The sequence below is a fragment of the Pteropus vampyrus genome, unplaced genomic scaffold, assembly GCF_000151845.1.
Source record: "Pteropus vampyrus isolate Shadow unplaced genomic scaffold, Pvam_2.0 Scaffold35, whole genome shotgun sequence".
NCBI classification, from domain to species: Eukaryota; Metazoa; Chordata; class Mammalia; order Chiroptera; family Pteropodidae; genus Pteropus; species Pteropus vampyrus.
The window spans coordinates 7,270,850-7,294,075 of NW_011888816.1; the positions used below are offsets into that span (position 1 = coordinate 7,270,850).

The 23,226-nt window shown below is 43.6% G+C and overlaps 1 protein-coding gene and 1 pseudogene across 1 annotated transcript in view; both read right to left on the reverse strand.

The window, feature by feature from the left end:
• The window catches only part of CLSTN2 (calsyntenin 2), a 397,528-nt gene that overhangs the window by 131,495 nt on the left and 242,807 nt on the right, over positions 1-23,226 (reverse strand). The window contains exons 3-5 of the mRNA XM_023529032.1: positions 14,341-14,536; positions 13,369-13,577; positions 7,115-7,264 (exon numbers count right to left, since the gene is read on the reverse strand). Of these exons, the coding sequence (XP_023384800.1) occupies positions 7,115-7,264; positions 13,369-13,577; positions 14,341-14,536 (555 nt within the window). The remainder of the gene's footprint in view (positions 1-7,114; positions 7,265-13,368; positions 13,578-14,340; positions 14,537-23,226) is intronic.
• On the reverse strand, positions 18,244-18,359 carry LOC111738111 (annotated as a pseudogene).

A 23,226-nucleotide genomic window follows, 5' to 3' on the forward strand; every position in this document is an offset into this window, starting at 1 on the left:
CATTCTTTCTAGGCTGTGCTAGGTACTCCAATAAACTACTTCTCACTGAGGTGTTAATGGACAATAATAGTTTCATGCAAGTGTCAGCAAAGTTTTTCTATAAAGGGCTAGATAGCAAATATTTAGTCTTTGAGAGACATTTTGTGTCTGTTAACAACTATTCAGCTCTTCTGTTATAGTGCAAAAGCAGCCATGAGATAATGTGTGAACAAATGATTGTGACTATGTACCAATAAAACTTTATTCATGGGCACTAAAATTTGAATTTCACACAATTTGCATGTGACACAAAATATTATTCTTCTTTTGATTTTTTTCAACCACTTAAACTGTAGAAACCATTTTTTTTTTTTTTTTAGCTCACAGTTGTACAATAACAGGTGGTCAACTATATTTAACTTGTGGCTATACTTTGTCGGCCCCTGGCTTAAGAGTGACTCCTGCAAGAGGCATTTGCATTTTAAGTGGGGATTATCCTTTACAACAAAAAATTGGTACCCTAATAGTAGAATCTTGGATACGTTGGCAGGACAGTGAAGGAGAGAACTAAGGGCAAAGAGCTCTCCTTTTTTCTGTCCTCCTGGTCATTTCCTCGTGCATCAGTCTGCAGTAAGGGTAATATGGTATGAAATCCTGATGGACACACCTCCACTTTCTGAGCCCTGCTCAATTGTTACTCTAAGCAACTTTGGGCACCTTACTGGGCTTAACACCCTATAATCCAAAATCAGTACCTTTTATGTAGTAAAACCTAAGCCAGGTCTTCAGTGTACTTGATCAAAAATTGATCTGACTTTTGGAAAGGGTGAGGTGAAGCTGGTTGACCCCTGGGGTCTGGGCTTTTCCCCCCTGGCAAGGAGGTGGGCAAGCTGCAGAGGAGACTGGGATATACACTTGACAATGCTTAGCAGGGGTCTTTTCTACCTCAGACATGCCTGACTGCCAACTGTCCCCTTGCCTATGGAGTCTTATGGGATTAGCCTGAAAATCTAAACTCCTTTGTTGCTGAGGACTTTGAATTGGTTTTTAGAATAAATACATGACTTTAGATATTTTTCCAGAAGTGCTCTCCTCAAAAGTGCACTCAGGAATAATCATCCTTTTCAGCTGGTTTCTCTGCCTCAATTTCTGAATCCCAGCCTCCATATATGTGGGTGGCCGAGGAGTCTATCTTCCCCATAAGCCACCTCACCATGCTGGGGCATGAAAGCCTCTGAGCCCCCTACTGCCCTTGGGGAAGCACAGGAGGCTCCCGCTCTATGATCCGGTCTCCATCTGCCCATCCAGTCTTTTCCCCATGCCCTGGCCATATCATGCTCTTCCCACCTTCCTGACACCTGGAACACCCTTCTCTGTGCTAAAACTATTACCCTCGAAGATCTGGCCCAGGTGCATTTCCTTGAGGGCCCTTGCAAGGTTAAGCAGCTCTCCTCTGTGTCCCCATAGCCCCCTCCGCCAGAGATTTTGTCCTTAGTACTGCCATCATCTCCTTCTGTACTACAAGCCCTCATAGGTCCTGTCTGTCTCTGCATCCTCAGCCTTCAGCACACAGTGGGCTTTCCTTAAAGGGTGAATAAATTCATTCTGAAAATATTGTTCATGTTTAAAAATGTGTGTGTCAACTTCAGTTATCTCACAATGCAAATAACTAAGGGAAGATTAATCTCTACCGGCAGCTTTCATGCTGCTATCGTTGCAACACAAAAGTGTCAGACACCCTCTAGGTGTTCAGTAAATATTTTCAGTGTGACCTTCTTACTCAAAGTGAAGGCCATGGACCAGCAACATCCAAACCCACCCCAGACTTATTAAGTCAGAGCCGTGTGTTAGTCAGCCTGCCAGATGCTCACATGCACAGTCGGGTTTGAGAGGCACTCCTCTGAAAGATACCATCCCTCCTACCTAAGGAAGGCCTGGTTTGTGGAATGGTAGAAACACTGAGACCACTTGGAGAATTAGTCAGACCCAGAAGAATAGAGAAGAAATGGTTTGAGTGTATGACTGTGTCCTCTCCTTTTCTTTCTATTCTAAAAATGACACCTTACTGGGAAAGGGAAAGGAACAGGAGTTGCGCCTATGGGAGAATCCTGGGAACTGGTGGTATTGGGTGACCTGGTGCCGGGCCAGGTGTAATTCACCATCATAGGGTCATGCTCAGGGATGAGGTGGGCAGACAGAGATGGGGTTCCTCGGGGGTTCAAGTCTGGAGAGCTGATTCTTGATATGAGAAGCTTGCATCCAGTATGAATGGTTGTCCAGTCAGCAACATATCTGGGAAGGACATGGTGAAGGGCCACCAGGAAAGTGTAGTGCCTTTCTTCAAAGCGGACTTGTTTGCATAAAGGGACAGTGAAATAGTGAATTTTGTGTCTAGACTGGCAGGGGCAGGTAATAAATAAAAAATATGACTTGCAACAATAAAAGGGGAAACTAAGTATTATGAAGACAATGTTTTCAGCTTAAAAACATAGAAGGAGATGGGCCAAAGAATTATAAAAACAGTAAAGAAAGGCATAGAGGAGGAATTTGTCATGTAACATAACATAACAGCATAACATGACATAACACATAACCAACCAACCAACTAAACAACAACAACAACAACAACAACAAAACTAGCAGCTGAATTATAACCGATCCTTTAGGACACAGTCCCCGACTGTCCCGCTACCCCACCCCCGCAAGGAAGGGTCAGCAGGGTTATCTCCCTGCTGATGGGCTCCACTGCTATTATTGCTGCCCTTACCCTGATAGCCTCCAAGACTACTTCATCCTCTGTGGTGCTTTGAACCATGAATGGACGCAGAGCTTTCTGAAGGACGGTCCTCAGAGCACACATGGGCCCAGGCTGGGGTATTTAGGACCACTTGGCAAGAGGGAAACAGACACGAAGAAGACTGCAAGTCCAGATGCCTGGCACAGAGGCAGGGCACAAGCCTGCCTTTAGCACGCGGCCTGCGGCAGCTGCACCTCCTTCCTGGTTCCTACCATAATCTTTAGTAAATATGAGACTATGAGGGGCCTGTTGGGGATACCATGAGTGCTTAAAGCTCAGGACAAAACAAAGAGATTTAGTTTTCCCTTCTACTCACAAGGTCTGGATGCTTTAAGGACCCTGGACAGCTAAGAATGGGAGTGACATTCCCTTTGGCAAAACTCCACCTAGCCCTTCAGTGAGCCAACCCTTACTACCTACTCAGAATTACAATCTCAGAATACAGCAGAGAGAAGACAAAACTCGAGAAAGAGCAAGACACACGTGCCTGGCACCTAGGCTTGTTTTCCGGGTGCAAAGCGTTGTCTCCTGCCACCTGAGCTCCAGATAAGGCCCACTCCACTCCGCCTTTGGTGAGTGATGCCGGTGAACAAGCTTTTAGTTTAAGCTTAGGTGATAGATGGAAAGTTCAGTGAGTACCAGGGGCTGTGAGAAATGTGGTTCTGTCCTTGGGGAGCCCATATTGTTTCTGGGAAGACAAGACCAACCCACAGAAGACAGCACCACAGCCTGAGCACAGATGCTCTGGCCGAGGTCTGAAAGGCAGGTAGGTGGCAGCAGAGCCAGGGTCTGGGACGTCAATCTGTGCACAGCTGAGGAAGGCCAGCAGCATACTATGAAGGCCTGGGTCCTACACTGTGCAAGGGGTTATTGTAATAGAAAATTGGGCCCCTGCCCTAGGCATTATTAGAGTCTGGAAACAGTCCCTTATCAGGTTCTTAGAAGGAAGGGCAGGCTCTAGTGTGAGCAGGGTCTCTTGCTTCTCTGAGAAGCAGGCTGGGAGAAGGTGACTGCAACAAGGGCTGGTGACAGTGCTGGATGGGAGTGCTCAGGGGTGATGGAAGGCTCCTGAGCATGATGGATTGCTTCCACAGTGCTGCAACCCCCTCTTGCCTGCAGGGAAATGACTTGAAAAATGTATAAGAATTCAAACTGCCAAACTGTGTTTGCTTGGTGACTCTTGTAGCTTGTGAGAAGTCAGCTCAGGATGAGCCTCTGTTCTCCTGGACAATTATGCCTGGCACATGTCCGCAGACATCTCACTCACAGCTAGCCCTGAGGGGCTTGGGGGCCATTGCAGCTCCTCACCCTGGCATTCATAATCTTGACTGCCCACCCTGACCTCTCCAATCTTGCTTCCTAGTTCTCCCCAGTCCCAAACCTGTGCAAGCCAGATTGGCTTCCTTACATTATTCACTGGTGCCCTGAATGGCCACCCCTCTCTGTGTTCCTCTCCCATTCTACACAGTGCAGGCTTCACCTCACACCTGATTCAAGAAGAGCCAATCCTTTCCCCTAGGGACCTGACAACCTCTCACAGTAAGGGTCAGCCTGCTTCATCTATAGTGAGCAAAGAAAATCAGTTAAATATGGCTCATTCTAGTTTGCCCTACAAAGCTGGGAGAGGAAGCTAGACAAGAAACACGCCTCTGGGACCAGTGGTGGTTTGCTCGTCCCTGGAGAAAGGTATACTTCCAGCTACAAGGCTGCAACCCTGGCCAGGGGCAGAAGAGAGAGCAGGTCCTAAGATGGTTGGTCAGAGATGAGGGCTGCCCAGTGGAGGAACAGAGTGGACTGGTATGCTGGAAGGAGAGAAGATTCTTCTCCAGATCTGGAGGCTGGAACAGGGATGGGAGGAAAGCACTTTGACCACTGCTACACATATCTGAGAACCTGGAGGACCTGACTACGATATGAAAACCTGCTGGGATGACGGCCGGGGAAAGAGACCTACTGGCTGACTACAGGGGGTACGCTGGAGGGAGGAGGAGGATCAGTGCAGAATCCAGTGTCAGCTTCTGCCACCAAAGGCTGGCTAGCTTAGGCAGGGAAGTCTCTACTAAGGAGATGATTCTGATGTTACACATGCTTAAACCACACAGCAAACTGATGCAGGGAGTTGCTGCTTCCCTCTTTCCTCTGTTCCACAGAAGGTTATACTTCTTACCAAGGTCTCACTCACCATTCATTTGTTCATTCAACACTTGCCAATCACCTGCATTGTGTTTGGCCCTGTGTGGGCACTGGAGACACAATGATGAATATGTATAGTCTTTGCCTTCAGCAGCTCACTGTTCAGAGCTGCAAATAACATCATGTGCCAGAGAGTAAGTGCCCCACAAGTTCTTCACATACAGAACTGAACATTATTAAAATGTTTTCCTTTGCATATATTTAACACTGAAACAAGCACCAGCTCTGTTAGAAAATTACATTTAAATATAGGTACAAAAACGTAATCCCAAATCATTGGTGCTTCATTTATCAAAGACAAAAACCATTGGGACCATTTTCCAGATATGGCTTTGTTTTGCTTTTCAACTTAAAATCCCACTGTGAGCTTATTCCATGCTTGGAAAGATTTTATATTTTTTTCCAGGCCTTCTCTTCAAAAGCTAGACCTTTAAAATAAAACAGGGTGAGTTCTTTAATCAGATAGCTTTTCATTCATTCATTCATTCATCATTATTCAATTATTCATTCATTCATCCACCCAATGACTATTTCTTGAACACCTACCTTTGGGGCCAGGCATGCGCTAAGCCCGAGGAATTCGGTGGTGAATGAGAGAGACTGAATCCTACCCTCAGGTCCTTATGGTCTAATGAATTATCCCCAACCAGAGCTCAGGCTCCCTGAAGCTGGAAACACACTTTCGCACTCTGGCTTGTCCCTCTTTCTCTATTTCTTGTTTAATCCTAAATGGACAGACACGAAGATGTCTGTACCTGTCCTTTATGTCTCATATGTCTTACCTGTGGCTTCTCTATTTAGTTTAAAGGCAAATGACTGTTGCTCTGTCCAGAAGTGGGTTTAATTATCCCCTCCCATCTTTCTAGTTGAAGGATGAAGGGGGATAGTTCGTGCAGAAGAGGACACATTGAGAGCTGCCTTCTAAGGGGAGTAACCCCAGGTGTCTCTGCTTTGCACCATGAGGTCCTGCCAATCTGGCTCCGATGAATCAGATTCGGAATAGATGCCTAAAGAAAAGGCAGCCATTCAGAGTCTGACCAGTGACCTATATGGTGGTCTGAAATCAGTTTGCCCTATAGGGATGTGAGTGACTAGCACAGCTAATCACACCCTCTCTGGGAATTTAAGAGAGAGAGAGAGAGAGAGAGAGAGAAAGAGAGAGAAACAGACACACACACACACACACACACACACACACTCACTCACTCACTCACACAGAGAATATAACAAGGGGCTTGAAGCTTAAAGACACACCAAGAGAAGGCGGTAAACAGAAGACCCAAAGTGGAAGACTCCATGAGGCTCCATGAGTTATGAGTAACCAGTAACCTACAGCAGCATCAACACATGACGCAGAAGTAGGAGCAGTCAAGCAACCAAAACAGTGGCAGAGATGAATTCTAGCATCCCCGCTCTGCCACTGGAACTACTGATGTCACCACTAAAGCTATTGTTATTCTACGAGCCATGCAATTCTCTGTAAAATGCATCTATGTGGCTAGCCTTGCCCCTTTGCTTTTCCTTAGCTCAGTGATAAACCTCCACATCTAAGAGTAACCTGAACCTTTGTTCTGTCTCTGCATCCTAAAGGATCTAAACGAGCACAAAAATCCATCTCCATCTAAAAGCCATTACTTCTCCATTTCCAGCGCCAACATTTTAGAAACCCCTTAATCCAGAGGCTGGATTCTGGATCTCCAGCCTCTGCCTAGACACCCTCTGCACAAACCCAAGGACCATGGCGCCCTTCCCCGAGTGCTGAGTGATGATGCAACACTTGATATGTATGAGCTGGACTCAGCATCCTTCGATAAAGTGAATAGTCTTGCTGGCCTTTTCTGCTGAGCACCGTGAATAATTACTATTGATTCAAAGGAGTCACGAGATTTGGGACAGGGTACATTGAACAAACTGGGCACATGATGTTAGACAAGTTGCCACAGACATTCTCAGCTGTAAAATGGGGGTAATATATCCCTTAGGAGTCGTGAGAATAAACGAGGTACTCCATTTCTTGCAGCAGAGTGACTGCACTTTAAAAATTCCTCTAGTTATGTGTTGTGATGAACTGAGAATAGGTCTAACACCTTCTGTGTACCAGGCCAAGCTGCCTTCACTCCACAAGATGGACAAGAGCAGGCCTACCTTGCCAGCCAGGCTTGCAAACTGGCTTCACATCCACCTGCACCAGGGTGTCCTGAGCAGCGGGTTTCTGTCCACAGTCGTAGGCGGTCACCAGGATCTCATACTGGTGTTGCTTGTCATAGCTCAGCTTCTCGGTGTTCCTGATGTTGCCTGAGGACACAGAGATATTCGAAATCATTTCAGATGGAGTTAACCACACTGTAGTTTTCCAAAAGCCCTCTTCCACTGCTCTAGCCTTCACCAGAATGAAATGACCCCCTTCCCTATCTCTTCGTAGAAACAAAGGCAAATAGGGACATGGCTTCCCCATGTGGACTGCTTGTGCCTTTGTGGCAGATTCCCAAGATCCATTGGCTGGAGCCACCCGAGCTGCAGGATGAGGAAGCTAGGGAATTCCAAGCACACATTTGGAATCCAACTAGTTTGGGTTTGTAAGTACTAGGTTGTTAGAAAACTACCTCTTCAAGTGTGCCATGTGGCTGCTGCATCCCTGATGTAAGGTGCATTGAGCTCGTCTGCCATGAAATCTCTTGGAAAAAGATGGAATTCAAAAATGTCCTGACACATTTTTTAACCTCTGTGCTCATCGCCAGGAATGTTCAATGTCTCTTCTCACGTTATTTTGCTACCAAATAGGAAATAAGATCAGTACAAAAACGTGCGACATCCTTTCCAAAAGCTATACAGAATAACAGATTTCTTGACCTGGTGGCAAAGACATTTTTCTTTTATGAGCCATTTGTGTGTCTTTATTCCCATGGGTTTGATATGATTCAGAAATAAATACTTAATGATTAATAAGCAAAACTTTAATTGACTATTTTTGCTGAAATACAACTTGGTTCCAAAAAACTAGTATAGGTCCAACGTGCGTTTCATAGATTTTAGTTTTTGATTCCAAGAGATTAAAGTCTTCTTTTGTTGAGAGTAATTTCATTCTTCTTTTTTTTCTGATGGTGGAGCTGACAGCAAATTAGAACTGAAATGTTATTATCATCCTTTACCAGAAGTGAAATTAAGAAAATAAAAAACTCCGAGAAGAAAAAAAAAACAACAACAAAAGGGCTGACTCAAGCATATATTTATATTTCTTCCTAACTAAGAAAAAACTATCTAATGAGCTTTCTTTCATTCCAACTGATATATGTTCACGTGAACAGACAACAGGGACTTAGGCAAGAAAGCTTGGAAAATTAGAAGTCACGCAATGTTTTAAATATTGGAAAAGCTGATCCACCAATCACCCAATATTAGTTAAACAGTACTCGGTATGAGGCCATGAGCAGGTGCTACAAATATGAGTGTATGTGAAGGGGGGGAGGAGGAGCGTGTGGAGGTGAGTTCAGACGAGGAGGGATGAAATTGCCCAAGACACTGGACCAAGCGTTAGAATCGTTTGTTCTGCTGCCCGCTCTGGATGGTTTCTAAAAATGCAACTGCACCCACAGGTTTGAAGTAAAATTTACTTTAACGAAGCCAGTCAAAAATCACTGGAAAAAACAAATGAATTTGATATGTTTTTGGCCTTGTGGCCCGTGTTCAGAATCTCTTTCATTTTTTCCCCCGAATATTTGTTTCGGTCTCAGCTTGGGGGCCGCACAGGTCTGGGACAGCTTAGCATTGGGTTGATCACATTCCCTGCAGCCTCTGTTAACAAACTAGTTTGTGGTTATAGTTATCACAGGTGGGGAATTCTGTCAGGTGGAGGCAGCGTAATATAACCACAAGAAGTAGGTTTCAGGAACATCAAATTGAATTTTCAACAAAGAGTTTTAACTTTCTCTTTCTTTAAAGTTAATGGCTCTCAAAAGATCCATTTCTTAGAGGAGGAAGGCTTAGGGTTTACAATCCGTGTGACATTAAGCAGACCAAACACTATTGATTGTGGTAGAAAAATAAACACACAAGCCTGCAATCCTTGACTCAATTTGTTGCAGTGCCTCTTCCGTAACTGTCTTAATGAAACTGTCTGAGAAACTAATTTACTTTCTCCACCACCACACCTTCACGCATGTAAGAATGGGTTTCAGAGCACAGAATTTGCAGCATTAGGTCAAAAATGAGAGTATAAAACTATGACGAACTCTTGTATGGGGGAGGGTAATATTTGGATAAGGCATACATTTAAAATTTTTTGTTAACTCAGGAGAAGCCATCCATTTTGCTTTTGTTAGAATCGTATATTTTCCCCTCACATTTGAATGGTGTCTCCTTGAAGCGCCTTCTCAGGAGACCTGAGTCCACAGTTAACCCAGGTGAGCAGCTGCCCATAGGCCTATTCCTCTGTCCAAATGAAACTGGGAAGCTATTTCTCAAAGAACAATCAGTACTTACCTTGCATATTGGTGAAGGTAATTTTTTAAAACTCAAGTGGGGTGGGGGAGGAGGCGTGCAATGAGACAAGCACAGTCAGTGACCTGCATGCACGCTCCTTCTGATGGAATTTAAATTGGAACAACCCTTTTGGAAAGCTATATAGGCCAGTCACTTTGCAATTATTCATACCTTCTGGGCATGCAATTCCAAACCTAAAAATTGATTCCAGAAAAATGATAAAAATTGCAGATATTTATTGCAAAAAATTGCAAATACAGATGCACATATGATCATCTAAGCATTATTTATTACATTGAAAAACAGTAAAGAAACCGCATGTCTCATAGTAAGGGAAGAGCTAAGTATGAGAGTCTATGTGTGAGATGGAATGTTGTTCAGCACTAAAAGTAGCAATTGTAAAGCATTTTTAAGGATGGAAAAAATCCGTATACTACAATATTAAGTGAAAAATGGAAGATAAAAGCAAGAAAAGTATGGCTGTATATTTGTTTAAAAATGTCATAGAAAAACTGGTAAAATGTCAGTAGTGGTTGTCTTTGGTGAGATTACAGGTGACTTATTTCCTTCATACTTTTCTATGCTTTCCAAATTCCCCACAAAAGGGTACGTGTTAACTTTTCTATTTGGGTGGAAAAGAAGTGTCTTCATTTACTTCAAGAATATGCAGACTCTAGGACACATTTCGCTCAGAGGTATCAGAGCCCCATTACGCACCAGGGCAGCCTGCTGACAGAGCTTAGCTGAGGCTGTGTGAAAATTAAACAACCACTTGAAAAGTAGAAAGGTCTGCCACTTGGTGCCTGGGTGTCACTGAGACTCCTGCCACTCCCTCTGAGGTCATTCTCTAACGTGGTTGAGAACTTGGTTTGTGCCCACACTAATTTGTGAGCACCTTGTTTGCAATACATCCACCCCCTTACACAGGCAAGATATTTAACTCTCATTTTACTGATTAGGATCTGAGGCAAGGTTAACGAAACTTGTCAAAGATCGCACATACACAGACACACACATAATGGATTTAGGATTAAGACACAACTTTGTGTTTTTGAACTTAAATACTATTGCCATGCATTCCTGTCAGATATCACTGAGCATAGTGATAATATCACTGGTGGAAAGTCCTTAGGGCCAACACTCAGGGAACCTGGGCTCTGGTCTCAACTCTGCCACCAACGTGATGAGTGCTTTAGGTAAGCTCTTTATGCTTTAGGACTCGGTTTTTCCATCTGTTCAGTGGAAACAAGGATCTAGGTCCTACCGATCTCAGAGAGACCAGCCAAGAGCCAAGAGATAGGGTCCTGGAAGCCCTCGGAAATTAGTTTCCCAAGAGGGAGTTGATGTCATCAGCTCAGAATTACCTGCTCATAATTTCAGCCTGGAAATCCGTGGGGAGTGAATAACCTTCATGTCCCAATAACCAGGTAAATATCTAAAAATCATGACACCATGAATCAAGCACAGGCTATATTTCAGGTACCCTGTGAGCATTATCCCTGGGCACTGCCTTTCCCTGATGCCTCACAACCCTACAGTGAGGTAGGGACTGTTACTGCCATAAGCCAAGGACCTCTGTTAGAAGAGGTTGAGTCTTGAGTTAAGACAGGTCAGGATGACTCCACATTATGTCCTCCCTGCTCCCCTGCTCCCCTTCTTTCCCCTACGAACAAAAAGCCTGGCAAGTTGGAGGGCCCGGGAGCTATCCACTTGAAGCTATGAGGCCTCACTGAGCGGGCTCCAAACTCAACAGTAATTTCTCTGATGTGTACGCAAAGAACTTATTCAAGGAGCCTGTAAGGTCACCAGAAGAATGATGGATAAGGGCCACCTGGGAAGCTCATTAGATTGGGAGCTGCTTTCGTCTCTGCTCCTAAGTCCTGCCTTCATTACTTAAACTGCTTTTGTAAACCTCACTGTTAGGGGCCTACACTCCCTGGGAGTGCCCACTCTCCTCTCCATCTTATGTTGTAAACCAATATTGGAGGCAGAGGCCTGACAAAGAACCATTACTCACTTTTAATGAGACAGCTAGGGAAATAAATTGGCATATGTTAGTGAAATGGCTCATCAAGGTGAGTAATTATCTTCATGACTGGGCAGTGTACCCTCTGACGAAAAGATTTGCATTTCGTCTCTCATTGGGTTGTAGCTCTCCTGAACTAAAAGCAGGAGGTCAAAGGGAGCTTGGCTACTAATCACATAGAACTACACTTTTCTAGTCTTGATCTTCTTCATGTCACTCCCCAAATTCCACAGCTTTTGTGGACATAGACTAAATAGCTGATCATACAGGAACAGAAAAATATAAAGCAATTGTTTTATATTTTATGGAATGGTGTGTGTGTGTGTGTGTGTGTGTTTGAAGTATGTCTGTGTGGTGCGACAGGCCCCCTGTCTGTAGGAAAAGCTATCAGAGAACAGTTATGACATGCTCTACTAGTTGAAATTGCTTACTTCTTAGTCCTGAACCAAACTTTTATTGAAGTCCAGTATTTTCTCCTTTACTTTCTTGTGCACTGATCTTGTGTCTTACATAATTAGCATCCAGTGACGTCCAGGTGTTTAACTGTCATTTCCAGGTGTTTTAGTATTTTATGAAGAAAATGCCTTAGTACTCTTTTGTCTGTGTGAGGAATATTGTTTTCATCTTACAAGACAGATCGCAAACTACTGGAGGTCAGGGTGAGGGTTTCTCTTTGGCTTCCACCCCCTCTGGAATCTGCTGCAGTTCTCAGGATTGAAGAGACAATATCATAGGATAAGTTTCTCCCTGGTCTCAGCATCAGGAAGTACTGGAAGCACTGAAGACTTGTAAGCAGGTGATTGACAGTAGGTATTTCCCTGTAGGCATTGGCTACGAGGAGGCTCAGAGCTAATTCATTGCCCAACCCTGGTTCACTCCATGCTTTACAACTTCACCCTTGATGACACCTGACTTTCTTTTATTTTGATTTTTTCCTCCACTAGATGGTAAGCTCCACATGGGCAGGACCATGTCTGTTTTGTGTTCCACTCCATCTCCATTCCTAGTTCCTAGTACCGTGCCTGGCATTCAATAAATATTTAGAGTGGATGAACTTCAGGTTTTGCAACTTTTGTGTCTTTCTGCAGTACTTAAATTCTATTTGAAACAAAATGAGATAATATACATGTATCCACACACTCATGCTAATAGTTAAACAATATACTTGGCAAATATCAAGTTATTAAAAATTACAGTTAAAATGGGCTGAGTTGATTTAGTCTCTGGCTTGTGGTGTTTACACTACAATGAATTTTTAATTAATGGTGATGGAGAAATATCCAAATGGCTTTATTGGGACTGTTTTTAGTTCAGTAAGTTCAGTTTGGGTTTGGGGTGTGGTGGAAGGGTTCTTTTATCCTTCATTCTCACTAGGGTGGAAATTCTCAAAGGACATTGGTAAGAGCTTTAAAGATTTCTGAATGGATCCACAGCTTAGGAGAGGTTTCAAAAATGTTCACTTTCTCTTTTAGTGTCTCCTTGTCTGAGAGCAGTAAGTAGATTGTTATGGTTGGAGTAATGTTACAACCGATTATATAGGAAAGGGACTCAGATGGGGCCAAGTCGATGGTATGACTCACGTCTGAAAGACAACTGGAAAATTCTACTGGAAAACCAATCCGTCTTCAGCATCCAGATGTGTGACATTGTGAGTTCTATAGACTGTATTTACCGAATAGGTTTCTGAGGTGTCTTGTTTTAGACTTGGCTGGGCTGCTCATAATGTCAGGCCATCCCCTCTACTGCAGGATTGAGTTCCGGGTTACAAAGTCTAGATCAAGGATGGCGAGGGAGGCATCATCTGACAAGTACATTCAGGCCCCCACTCGGCCTTTAGAGTAAGGAGGTAGAGTTGTTTTCCTGACTCCCATCGGGGTCCTCTCAGGATACTCACCATTTCTGTCGATGGCGAAAGGCACATCAGTTGTGACAATTTCGTAGTTGCAAATCTGGCTGTACTGGGGGGAGCAGTCCTCGTCAACAGCCTCCACCTGTAGGATGCTGTCATAGATCTTGCCCTCTGTCACGACGGCCTTGTAGGCTGGCTCTTTGAAGGTGGGAGCAAACTCATTGACATCCTTCACTTGAATATGGACCACAGCCCTAGAATCCACACAGAAAAAAAGAGATGGTGGTGAAAAAATAATCACACCGTCCTCCCACACCTCCTACAGGCACTGCCTCAGGTTCCCAGGCCAAGAGAATGGAGAAACCACAAGCCAGTCAGGGTGGTCACTGTTCGAGTGTTCTGTCCTCCTTCCCTTTGGAGAACCTTCTACCTGCCCTCACCCCAAACTCCTGTGATGAATCCACCCCAGACAGCCTCCTCCCCATGCTTTGACCTTCCTTATTACCCAGCTTTAGGCAACAGCTCTCCTCTTGATTATCTCCCCTTTCCCTTATTCATTCTTTCATCGGTTCACTCACTCCTCCATTCAGTAAGAATTTAACTGCTCTTACTCTGTGCTAGGATCTGAGCCAGATTCTGTAAGGGAGAGAGTTACAATTCAAAATGAAAAGTGCTGCGGCCGAGAGAAGCGTGTGGCCTGGCGGAAACCCAGGGAAAGGTCTCCATCAGGTCTGCTGGGGTGGGGTGGCTCAGGGAACGCTTCCCAGAAGAAACGACACCTGTACTCACTTCTGAAAGTGGAACAGGACTTCAAGTGAAGCAGAGGGGTAGAGAACTCTAGGTGTAGAAAGCGGCCGGTGCTGATGCCTGCAGTGGTCTGGGGAACTGGCAAGCAGTTGAGCAGGCTGGAGCAGCATGGTGTGACCACTGGGTACACATATCTGAAGAGCAGTGCATGAACAAAGACGAGTTGGCAAGAGTGGAAGGGGGTCCAGAAAGCTCTGTCAGGCTACTCACTTGTGTGACTTCTTCCAGGCTGTCTCCCGGGGCCCTGCGCCACAGTCGTAGGCCTGGATGATGAACGTGTACTCCTTCTGCAGCTCACAGTCGATGGGGCTCTTGGCCCGGAGCCGGCCCTCTCCTGATGTCTTGTTGAGCACCACGGCCTCAAAGGGCAGCTCTTGGCCATGTATCTTGAATGCACAAATTTCCCCTGCAGAAGGATGAAAGAAAGTGACTGAGGATCCTGAGAATTGCCAGACTGAAGACAGAGTTCTGTCGGGCCAGATTTGCAAACTCATCACCTCCAGGCCATTTCCTCCACACAGAGAACTGTCAAACCCAAAGAGGCCTCCAGAGACCCAGACCAACATGTTCATTTCATGGATGGTAAAACTGAAGTGTTTCACACATGGAAATATCGCCTATCAAGTATATCCAGCAGATAAAGGGGAGAGTCATGTGCCAGGGAGTTGGCTGATGATCTGGTTTGCCACTTTTCCTCGCAGATTTCCTGCTTGCCCTCTGCTCAGTCTGAAAGTTAGGACAATCAAAAGACAAATGACTGCAGAGGAAAGGAGAAAAAGGCCAGAATGTTCACAATCTTTTGTCTCATGACAACAGCCTTGCTACCTGAAAGCGTGCTCTGTGAGCCAGCAGCAGAGCATCCCCAAGAACCCGTTGGTAAGACAGAGGCCCAGGTTCCACCCAGACCTCCTGCGTCACACTCTGCATTTTAACAGGGTCTCTGATAAAACAATAGCAAAGCAAGATTTGTTTGCTTGCTAAATATGAGCTGCACTGTTTTCCTTTCCTCCTGGTTGAAACACCCCACAGTTGCTGCAGTCACATGCCCCCCGCCCACACTCCTTTATGTCTCTGCACCCATCGCTTCCCTGTGGGGAGAGGGACGCCACTCCGAGTTGCCATTTTCTCTGGAAACAGTCGGCATGAGTCTATGTGAGTTCCAGAATCCCCGTGGAGCCTGAGAAGCTAACTTCTTAAAGGGCTGAACATGTTGTGAAATTAATGCGTTTCTCCCCCTCAGCTGGTTAATGTGTATGATAACTATTTCTCTGCATTAAAATATAACGCCGTGAAACTTTCTTCCTTGTCTCAATTAATGGATATTTATTGAACCCTGAGTGCAAGTAAGCCTTGTAGAGTGTGCCTTGGGAAGTGCTGGAAAATTGAAACGTGTTCTCTTCCCATTCTGAGGGAGTTTACAGATTTGTTGGGGAGACAATATCTAGATGTCCATTCAGAGTGACTATTCAGAGTGAAAAGGGGTGTGTGAGCATCACATGGCATGGCGGCAAGGAGTTCAGCTGTAGGATGCTGGGGTGTAAAACATAGATAGACTCAGAGCCCAGAGTTCCATATTCACATCCCAGGTTTTGCCACTTACTCGCTGTATTAGTCAAATTATATTGATGCTCTGCGTCTCAATTGTGTCATTTGTAAAATGGCCCAGAAGATAGTGCTGCGGGGAGGGCATCTATGCTGAGATGCCCCAATCCTGGTCTGACATTGCTCCTGCTGCACTGCTAGGACCAGGGTGCAGTGCCTAGCGTGCACAGTTTAAGGGGGCCCTCACTCTCAGGGTGACCAGGCACCTGTGCAACTGTTCTAACGTGACAATGAGAGAACAGATAACATGAATACATGACTGCTCTGCGCCCAGCACCCTGTACCTCTACCCAGGTGACCGCAATCATTCTTCATAACAAACTTGCAAAGCAGATGTTTGATACTAATTTGTACAAATTAAAGAAAAAAGAATCAGAGAGGTTATTACTTGGTCAAGCTCACAGAGCTAAAGCTGGTGTAAAACCCAAATACGGCTGAGTCCTAAGGCCACGCGCCTTCTGTTCCACTGCACATTCTCCAAGCAGCTCCACAGCTTCTAAGGGACCGCTGTGGGCATTGCTTCCAGTAACATGCTATATTCCTATTCAAGCCTCATTCAGGAGAGAAATCCCCCATTTTACACATAGAAAGCGTGCACTGAGATGGTCAATCAATACCGACCTTACCTTTAGGCTTTTGTTTTTTTATTATTTCATTGATCCTTAATTTCATTATGAACACTCCATTTTTACTGTAACCGCCCCCCCTCCCCCCAGCCATTTTTCAAATGGAGTTGTGGACTAATGGACAAGATAGACAGGTTGTGGGCCAGGCTCTAACAAGAAGGCTGGTTCCCCACTACACCGCCGTGGCTCAGGATCACCTGGTATCTCTGCATTCCCTCTCTGATGAGGCTACTCCACAGCCTCAGGGCCAGAGGACCAGTTCCCTCGGATGCTCAAGTTTAATTTCTGCTCTGAATTGTCTGGGATTAAATGAATAAACTTGTAAAGTGCCTGCCTTATGAGTCTATACCAGGATCAATGCCAATATAAGAATATTACCAGCGAATGTATCCAGACTGGTTCTGGGGCATTCTCTAGACTGCCCGACCACTGCCATAATTACAAGACCAATCAGACCATTTCTCTTTGAAGAGTCCACTTAAACCAAAGATAAATGAAGGTAATTTTCTGTTGGAAACCTTTGATTACAACTGAAGTAGTTCTCAAGACTCAGAAATCCTGAACAAGAGGAAAGAAGAGGAAAGGAAAAAAAGAGAGAAAGAGGAGGGACAAGAAGAGACACAGGTGAGGGTGAGATAAATTAAACCTCAGGGCAACATCGCTAAATTCAGTCCAATTCAGTTCAATGGAACCAGTATTCTTTGAGAGCTGACTAAGTGCCAGGGACTGTGCTGGGCCTGGAGGCACAAAGATTTGACTTGGACACCTTAAAACATAAGGATACCCTATCTTCTTCAAGTAGACAGTCAAATAAACAAGCACAATGCAATGCTCATTTAGTTTTCACCAGCTCTCAGATTGAGACAGGATTTGGCACCATGAGAACACAACATAGAATTCACGTCATCCTCAGTTATCCCACCTCTTCATCTGACACTCGTGTTCTGGTTGCAAAGATTTTGATTCATTTCTTCATCCATTCATTCACCTTATAAATATTTATTAGGGTCTATGCTCCCAGCACTGATGAAACAATGATGAACAAAACCAGACCAGTCCTGGCCTATAAGCTGCAGCCAGTCTGGTAGGGGAGGAAAACAAGCAATCAGAGAATCACATATCTAAACGAAGAAAGGTGATTGTGATACATGATTGAAGGAGAGCTACACAGTGCCAGGAGAGTTCTGACCTAGTAGGCAGCAGGGAGGGCCCACCTAAGAATATGACAGCTGAGCTGAGATCATAGCAAGAAAAAGAGGAACACACCCAGGCCGCAAGGGAGAAAACTGTTTCAGGCAGTGGGGGTGGCATGCCATAGGGCCCTTAAGCAGGAAGGAACATAGTCAGGCCAAGGGACTACAGGGCCAGTGTGGCAGAAGTAGAGGCAATGGGCAGGGCCGGCCTCATGGCTTCATGAGTATGTGGCCTGAGAACCAGGCAGGGCCCGGGCTCAAGCAGGTCCTGAGCTTGGTTTAAATCTCTGCTGTCGCCATCTTGAAATTGTTACTAATTTAATCTTTGAACTTGTGTTTTGTAAAGGAAGTCTGATGAGATAATGGAGCATATTGTGAGCAGAGGAGGTGGGTGCAATAGGCACACTCATTGTCCTTACTGTCCCATTTACATATAGCATTCAAGATGCCACATGAGCACAGAATTGTGGTGGACCTAGGATGCATGGGAGTTCAGCAGCACTCAGAGGATGAACAAGGTAAGCATGTGACATCAAGGACTAAGTGAGAGGGGAGCTGACAGCCCTGAGAAGATACCCCTTCTGTTCAAACCAAAACTGTTTAAACATAGAAGGGGTGTTTTAAGAATCATGATCAACCAGAGCCCTGTTGTGTCCTTTCATATTTAATTTTTTATTATTTATTATTATTAATGCCTATAGCACCTGGTCTTCCTAGGTGGTTTCCCATCCAAGTACCAACCAGGCCTGACCCTGCTTAGCTTCCGAGATCAGACATCAGGCTTGTTCAGGGTGGCATGGCCGTAGACCATGGACCATGCATGGCTCCACTGGGGCGCGAACCCATGACCTTCTGTGAGTAAAGCAGACGTGCTAAACGCTACACCATGGAACCACATCCTGCTGTATCCTTTCTTACTTCTGTCATTTCTCTGTAGTAGCCAGCCACTTACATGGAAAATGATGACAGAAAGGAAAAGGAAAGATAAGACATCCCATAGTTCCTTTTCTTTGGGGCTGTCTTTGCCATCAGTAAGCCAAAGGTAGAGAGTGTTAGGAGAATATGCATATATCAAGAAAAAAAAATAGTGGAGTTCAGTTTGCATGGCATTTACATTGCTCTGGTAAAGAACTAAATACATATGCATACATGAGCTACAAAATGCAAATTCTGTAATTTTCAGAGATTCTGCACAGCAGTTGAATCCTCCTAGATTTGCATTTAAAACTGGCATTGAACAGTATAAATGGTAAAATTCATGCTAATAATTTAAAATTTTTATTTTTCTTTACTCAGAATGACATCAAGCAGCAACTTTAAAACACAACGTGTTGCGGGGAGAGAGAGACAAAGACAGAGACAGACAGACACAGAGACAGAGAGAGACAGACTGTGGAAGAAAGGGCCCGGGATGGAGTCCTGAGGAGAAAGGATATTTAAAACTGCTGTTCCCGGTGCCACTGTGTGACACATTAGGCTGTCTGATCTTTTGGGAGGCCTGCCACTAGACTTTGTTATTATTAATAAAGCACTGCTGTGGGAGGATGATGTACTTAAAAGGAAAAGATCAGACTTAATGGTTTCCATAAAAAAAAAAAATCGCTTTTAAAATTTTGCTTTCCAACATGCTTTCTTGGGTGGGAGAGCTGGTGTGCCAGAAACTGTAAGTGGGAGCGTAACGCATAAATGAACACACACTTTGGACCAGCAATGGGCTCTGTGGGGAGACGAGGCCAGCAGCATAAGGCTGCAGAGCCTCTGGGTGCTGTCTCACACTGACTGAGACCTAAGGTGGCTGAAGGTAGCTTCACCGGGACCCCCGCTGTGGGGCCAGGTCAGAAGATGAGCTCCTGACATGCCTGATGGAGCACAACGGCTCCATCTCCATAGTCACCTGTCTGCATCTCACAATTACCTTTTCCTCTTTAGTAACATATCTCCCAACACATCAGAAGAAATTGGTGTAGTAGTTTCTTAATTCCTTCCATAAGATTCTGGGAGAAATTAATGAATGAATGCCTTGATGAATGAACAAATGAATGAAATAGATTTTTAGAAAGTATTTTGTTCCTGCCCTTGAATACCCTTGAACAACATACTGTATTGATTGCATTTTTCAGATGAGGAAACTGAATCTCAGGGAAATTAAGCAGTTCACTCAAGGTCACTTTGGTAGTAAGGAGCAGATCAAGGACTGATATCTGGACCCTGTGAATCTAAATCCAGCACTCTCTTTGTTCTTTCATGGGCTTATCATAGGGTGATTGTGACGATCTAGGACAGTGGTTCTCGAAGGGTGATCTGTGGACCCCTGGGATCCCCAAGAACATTTACACAGGGTCCATATTATCATCCTATACAGGGTCCAAAATTATCATCTTAAACACTAAGACATTTTTTTACTTTTTCATTGTGTTGATATTTGCGTTGATGGTGTAAGTAGAGCTGGTGTCTTATTAGCACCTAACCACATTCTTCACCAGATACAGTCACGATAATAAATAAATTAACAAACAAGCAAATAAGAATGATTTTAATGATGCAGTAAATATCAATTTTATTAAGTCTCAATCCTTGAGTACATGTATTTTAATATTCTGTGTGACAAAGTGGAAAGTACACATAATGCACCTTTGTATAGCAAAGTAGGCTCATTCATTTCCAGGAAAAGCATTTGTGTGATTTAAGTTGAGCTGGGAGCTGAACTGGGACCTTTTACATGGAATGCCATTTTTACTTAAAAGAATGATTGACAGACAGGCTATGTTTATTCAAACTTGAGTGTGAGGCGGATACTTTTTTAAAGTAAGCCTGTCACTTCAAGGAAAAGAACTAGTAGTATTTGTTGGTAATGATAAAATCCAAACTTTCTATTTTGGAAAACCTGTGTCTGCCACAGTGAGTTTGGAATACTTTAGTGCTTTAATACTTTAGTATTTTTTATGATGATATGGGTAGTGATATTAATGAATGTGACTGATATCATATAATGAAATGTCAACTTTTGAAAGATCTACTTAACAATGAATCAATATCTTCCAAATGACCAATGCATCATGTTATATAGTCATGTACAGGTAAAAAATTCATTTAAAATTGACCAATGGATTTTAATGTAACAGTATATAATGTTCATTAATGTGATTTCAGATTCTTTATTATAAGTAATCTTTAAGAAACTTTTAAAGTTCCGGTGCAGTATCAGAGAAGAATATCTACAATTATCTGAAAAGATTATTGAAATATTCCTTTCTTATCCAACGACAAATCTGGGTAAGGTCATTTTTTTTTTTCTTCACTTACTTTGACCTAAACAACAAAACAAGATAGATTGGAAGGCAGAAGTAGATATGAGGATCTAGCTGTCTTCTCTTATGGTAGACATGGAAAAGATTGCTTAAATGTACACAATGCTACCACTTCTCATACTAATTTTATTTTGGAAAAATGTACTTTTTTGATCAAATTCTGTTATTATGTTAACTTGTAATGAGTTTATTATTTTTATTTAAAAACGAATTAATAAATAAGTGTCTGAAAGTTTCTCAGTTCTAATTTCTATGGTAAATATTGACCAATAATATAACCTATAAAGGCAAAAGTTCTTGAGAGTCACTAATAATGTTTAAGAGTGTGAAGAAGTCATGAGACTAAAAAGATTGTAATTTACCAACCACAGTTTCCATGCAGATGATTCTGTATTCTGTTCTTGACGTTTATAACATGACCCATCACCTCTCAGAGAAGTCCTCATCTCAGAGCAACCCAATTCGCTATGTATCTCACAGCTGAAGCACTTGTATGAGAGTAAGCCGAGCTTAATATCCAGAGTCCTAGGAGTGGGAACTTCATTTCCAGATTCTCATCCAAGCATGGATGGCTAAAATCTGGCTCTGGAGCCAGACAGGCTGGGTTCAAATTTTACCCCTGTGACCTTGGGCAATTCACTTACCTCTCTGTACCTGTTTCCTCATTTGTAAAATGAGATGTTACCTTATAGCATTGTCAGTTGTGGGGAGGACTAAATGAGCTAATATTTGCAAAGCATTTATCAGTATCTGGCACGAAGTAAGTACTGTCAAGTGTTAGCTCTTATCAGTGTCATTATATTGAAAAAAAGTAAATCACACACTTCTGGAAAACTGCCTGTTTGCTTTCGAGAACAGAAGAGGCTGAATGTAGAGATTGTTTCATCATCAGAAATATTTTGAATGTATATCACATGTGTCATTAACCAAACATCTGGCTCCTTGAAGCACCTTGTACCTATCAGCCACTGCTTATACATATTTATTTTACTGAACATCATTGGCCAATGACTGCATACTGTGCATCTGCAAAATCTCATCGAGGACCAGTACTGCCTCCTGGGGAGAGTTTACTTAGGGTCGATCAGTGTTGTTTATCTGTTTGAATTTGCTCATCACAGTGACTAGAAGTTGCTAATGGCCTTTTTTGGTAAGAGTCAAAGATGCTAAATATCCTGCCCTCAGTGGGTCTGTCTTATACCACTGAGAACCATCTCACCTGAAATGGCTATAGTAACCCTTGAGAAACACTGTACCCCAAGCATGCAGCTAGTCTTCATGGAACAAACACCAGGCCAGGTTCATGGCCGGATCTGAGGACAATAACAGATCTTGCAAAGCCTTCTTCTCCAGGTTTGTGAGGCCCCTCTAGATACCACCTGCTTTCAGCTGCACACTCTGTCCTCCTCAGTACACACACTTGGCAGACAGTGAACACTGACCATGCTGCCAGAGGGCTGGGCAGATGAGTTTTTTAACGTGTACTCTGTACCTCTACATAGAGTTATTGCAGTCACTTTAGGTATAATAAAATGGGAAAGGACAAATTACATCAAGAGGTAATCATGCCCAGAATATCAAATCAGGGCTAACCTTAGAAGTAAACCTATATTTAAAGAAAAAGTTGATTTTAAGCCCTCCCGCTTCAGATAAAAACTTATTATTTTTAAAAGTAGAAAGCTAAAGTGTAAAGTTCAATGGATTGTCACTTTGGCTGCTCCTTCATGTGTCTGTGTGGCAGGGGGATCTCAGACAGACCTTGGGTTGGTAGGCAGATGACTTTTATCTGAGTTCCAGTTCTGCTTTTCTGGGCTGGGTGACATTGGATGGTTCATTACAACTGAGGATCACAACATTCCTGATCACAAAGTGCCATGAGGCTGCAATGACAAACTAAATGTGAAAGCACTTTGGGAAGTATAAAGGTCTATCTACTTTTTATTATTATGATAAGTCCCACCTTCGAGCCTGAGTACCTAGATGCATATTGGCAACTTAGCTTGTTTCTATTAGAAACCAAATGGGGGAAGGATGTCACCATTTATAGCTTTCTGTCTACTTAATATTGAGCAAAATAAAAATAACTCTCTTATTTAAGAAGTCGCTTTCCTAAAGTTTTATGCTGAAATCAAAATACCCCTCCCTCTGGAAGATTAGCACAGCATAGTTATTATGTTGCTGAAAAAAACAATGAAGACAATGCATTTTCCCTTCTTTGGCAATATTTGTTGAATGAATAAATGATGTAACAACTAATATATGTGCTCAGAGACTTGAAGAGGTCCCCATGGCTCAGCTAGTCACAACTGGGTCAAGGAGAGCTCGAAGGCATGTCGGGCGGTGATTTGGTCAGGAGGGTGCTCAATG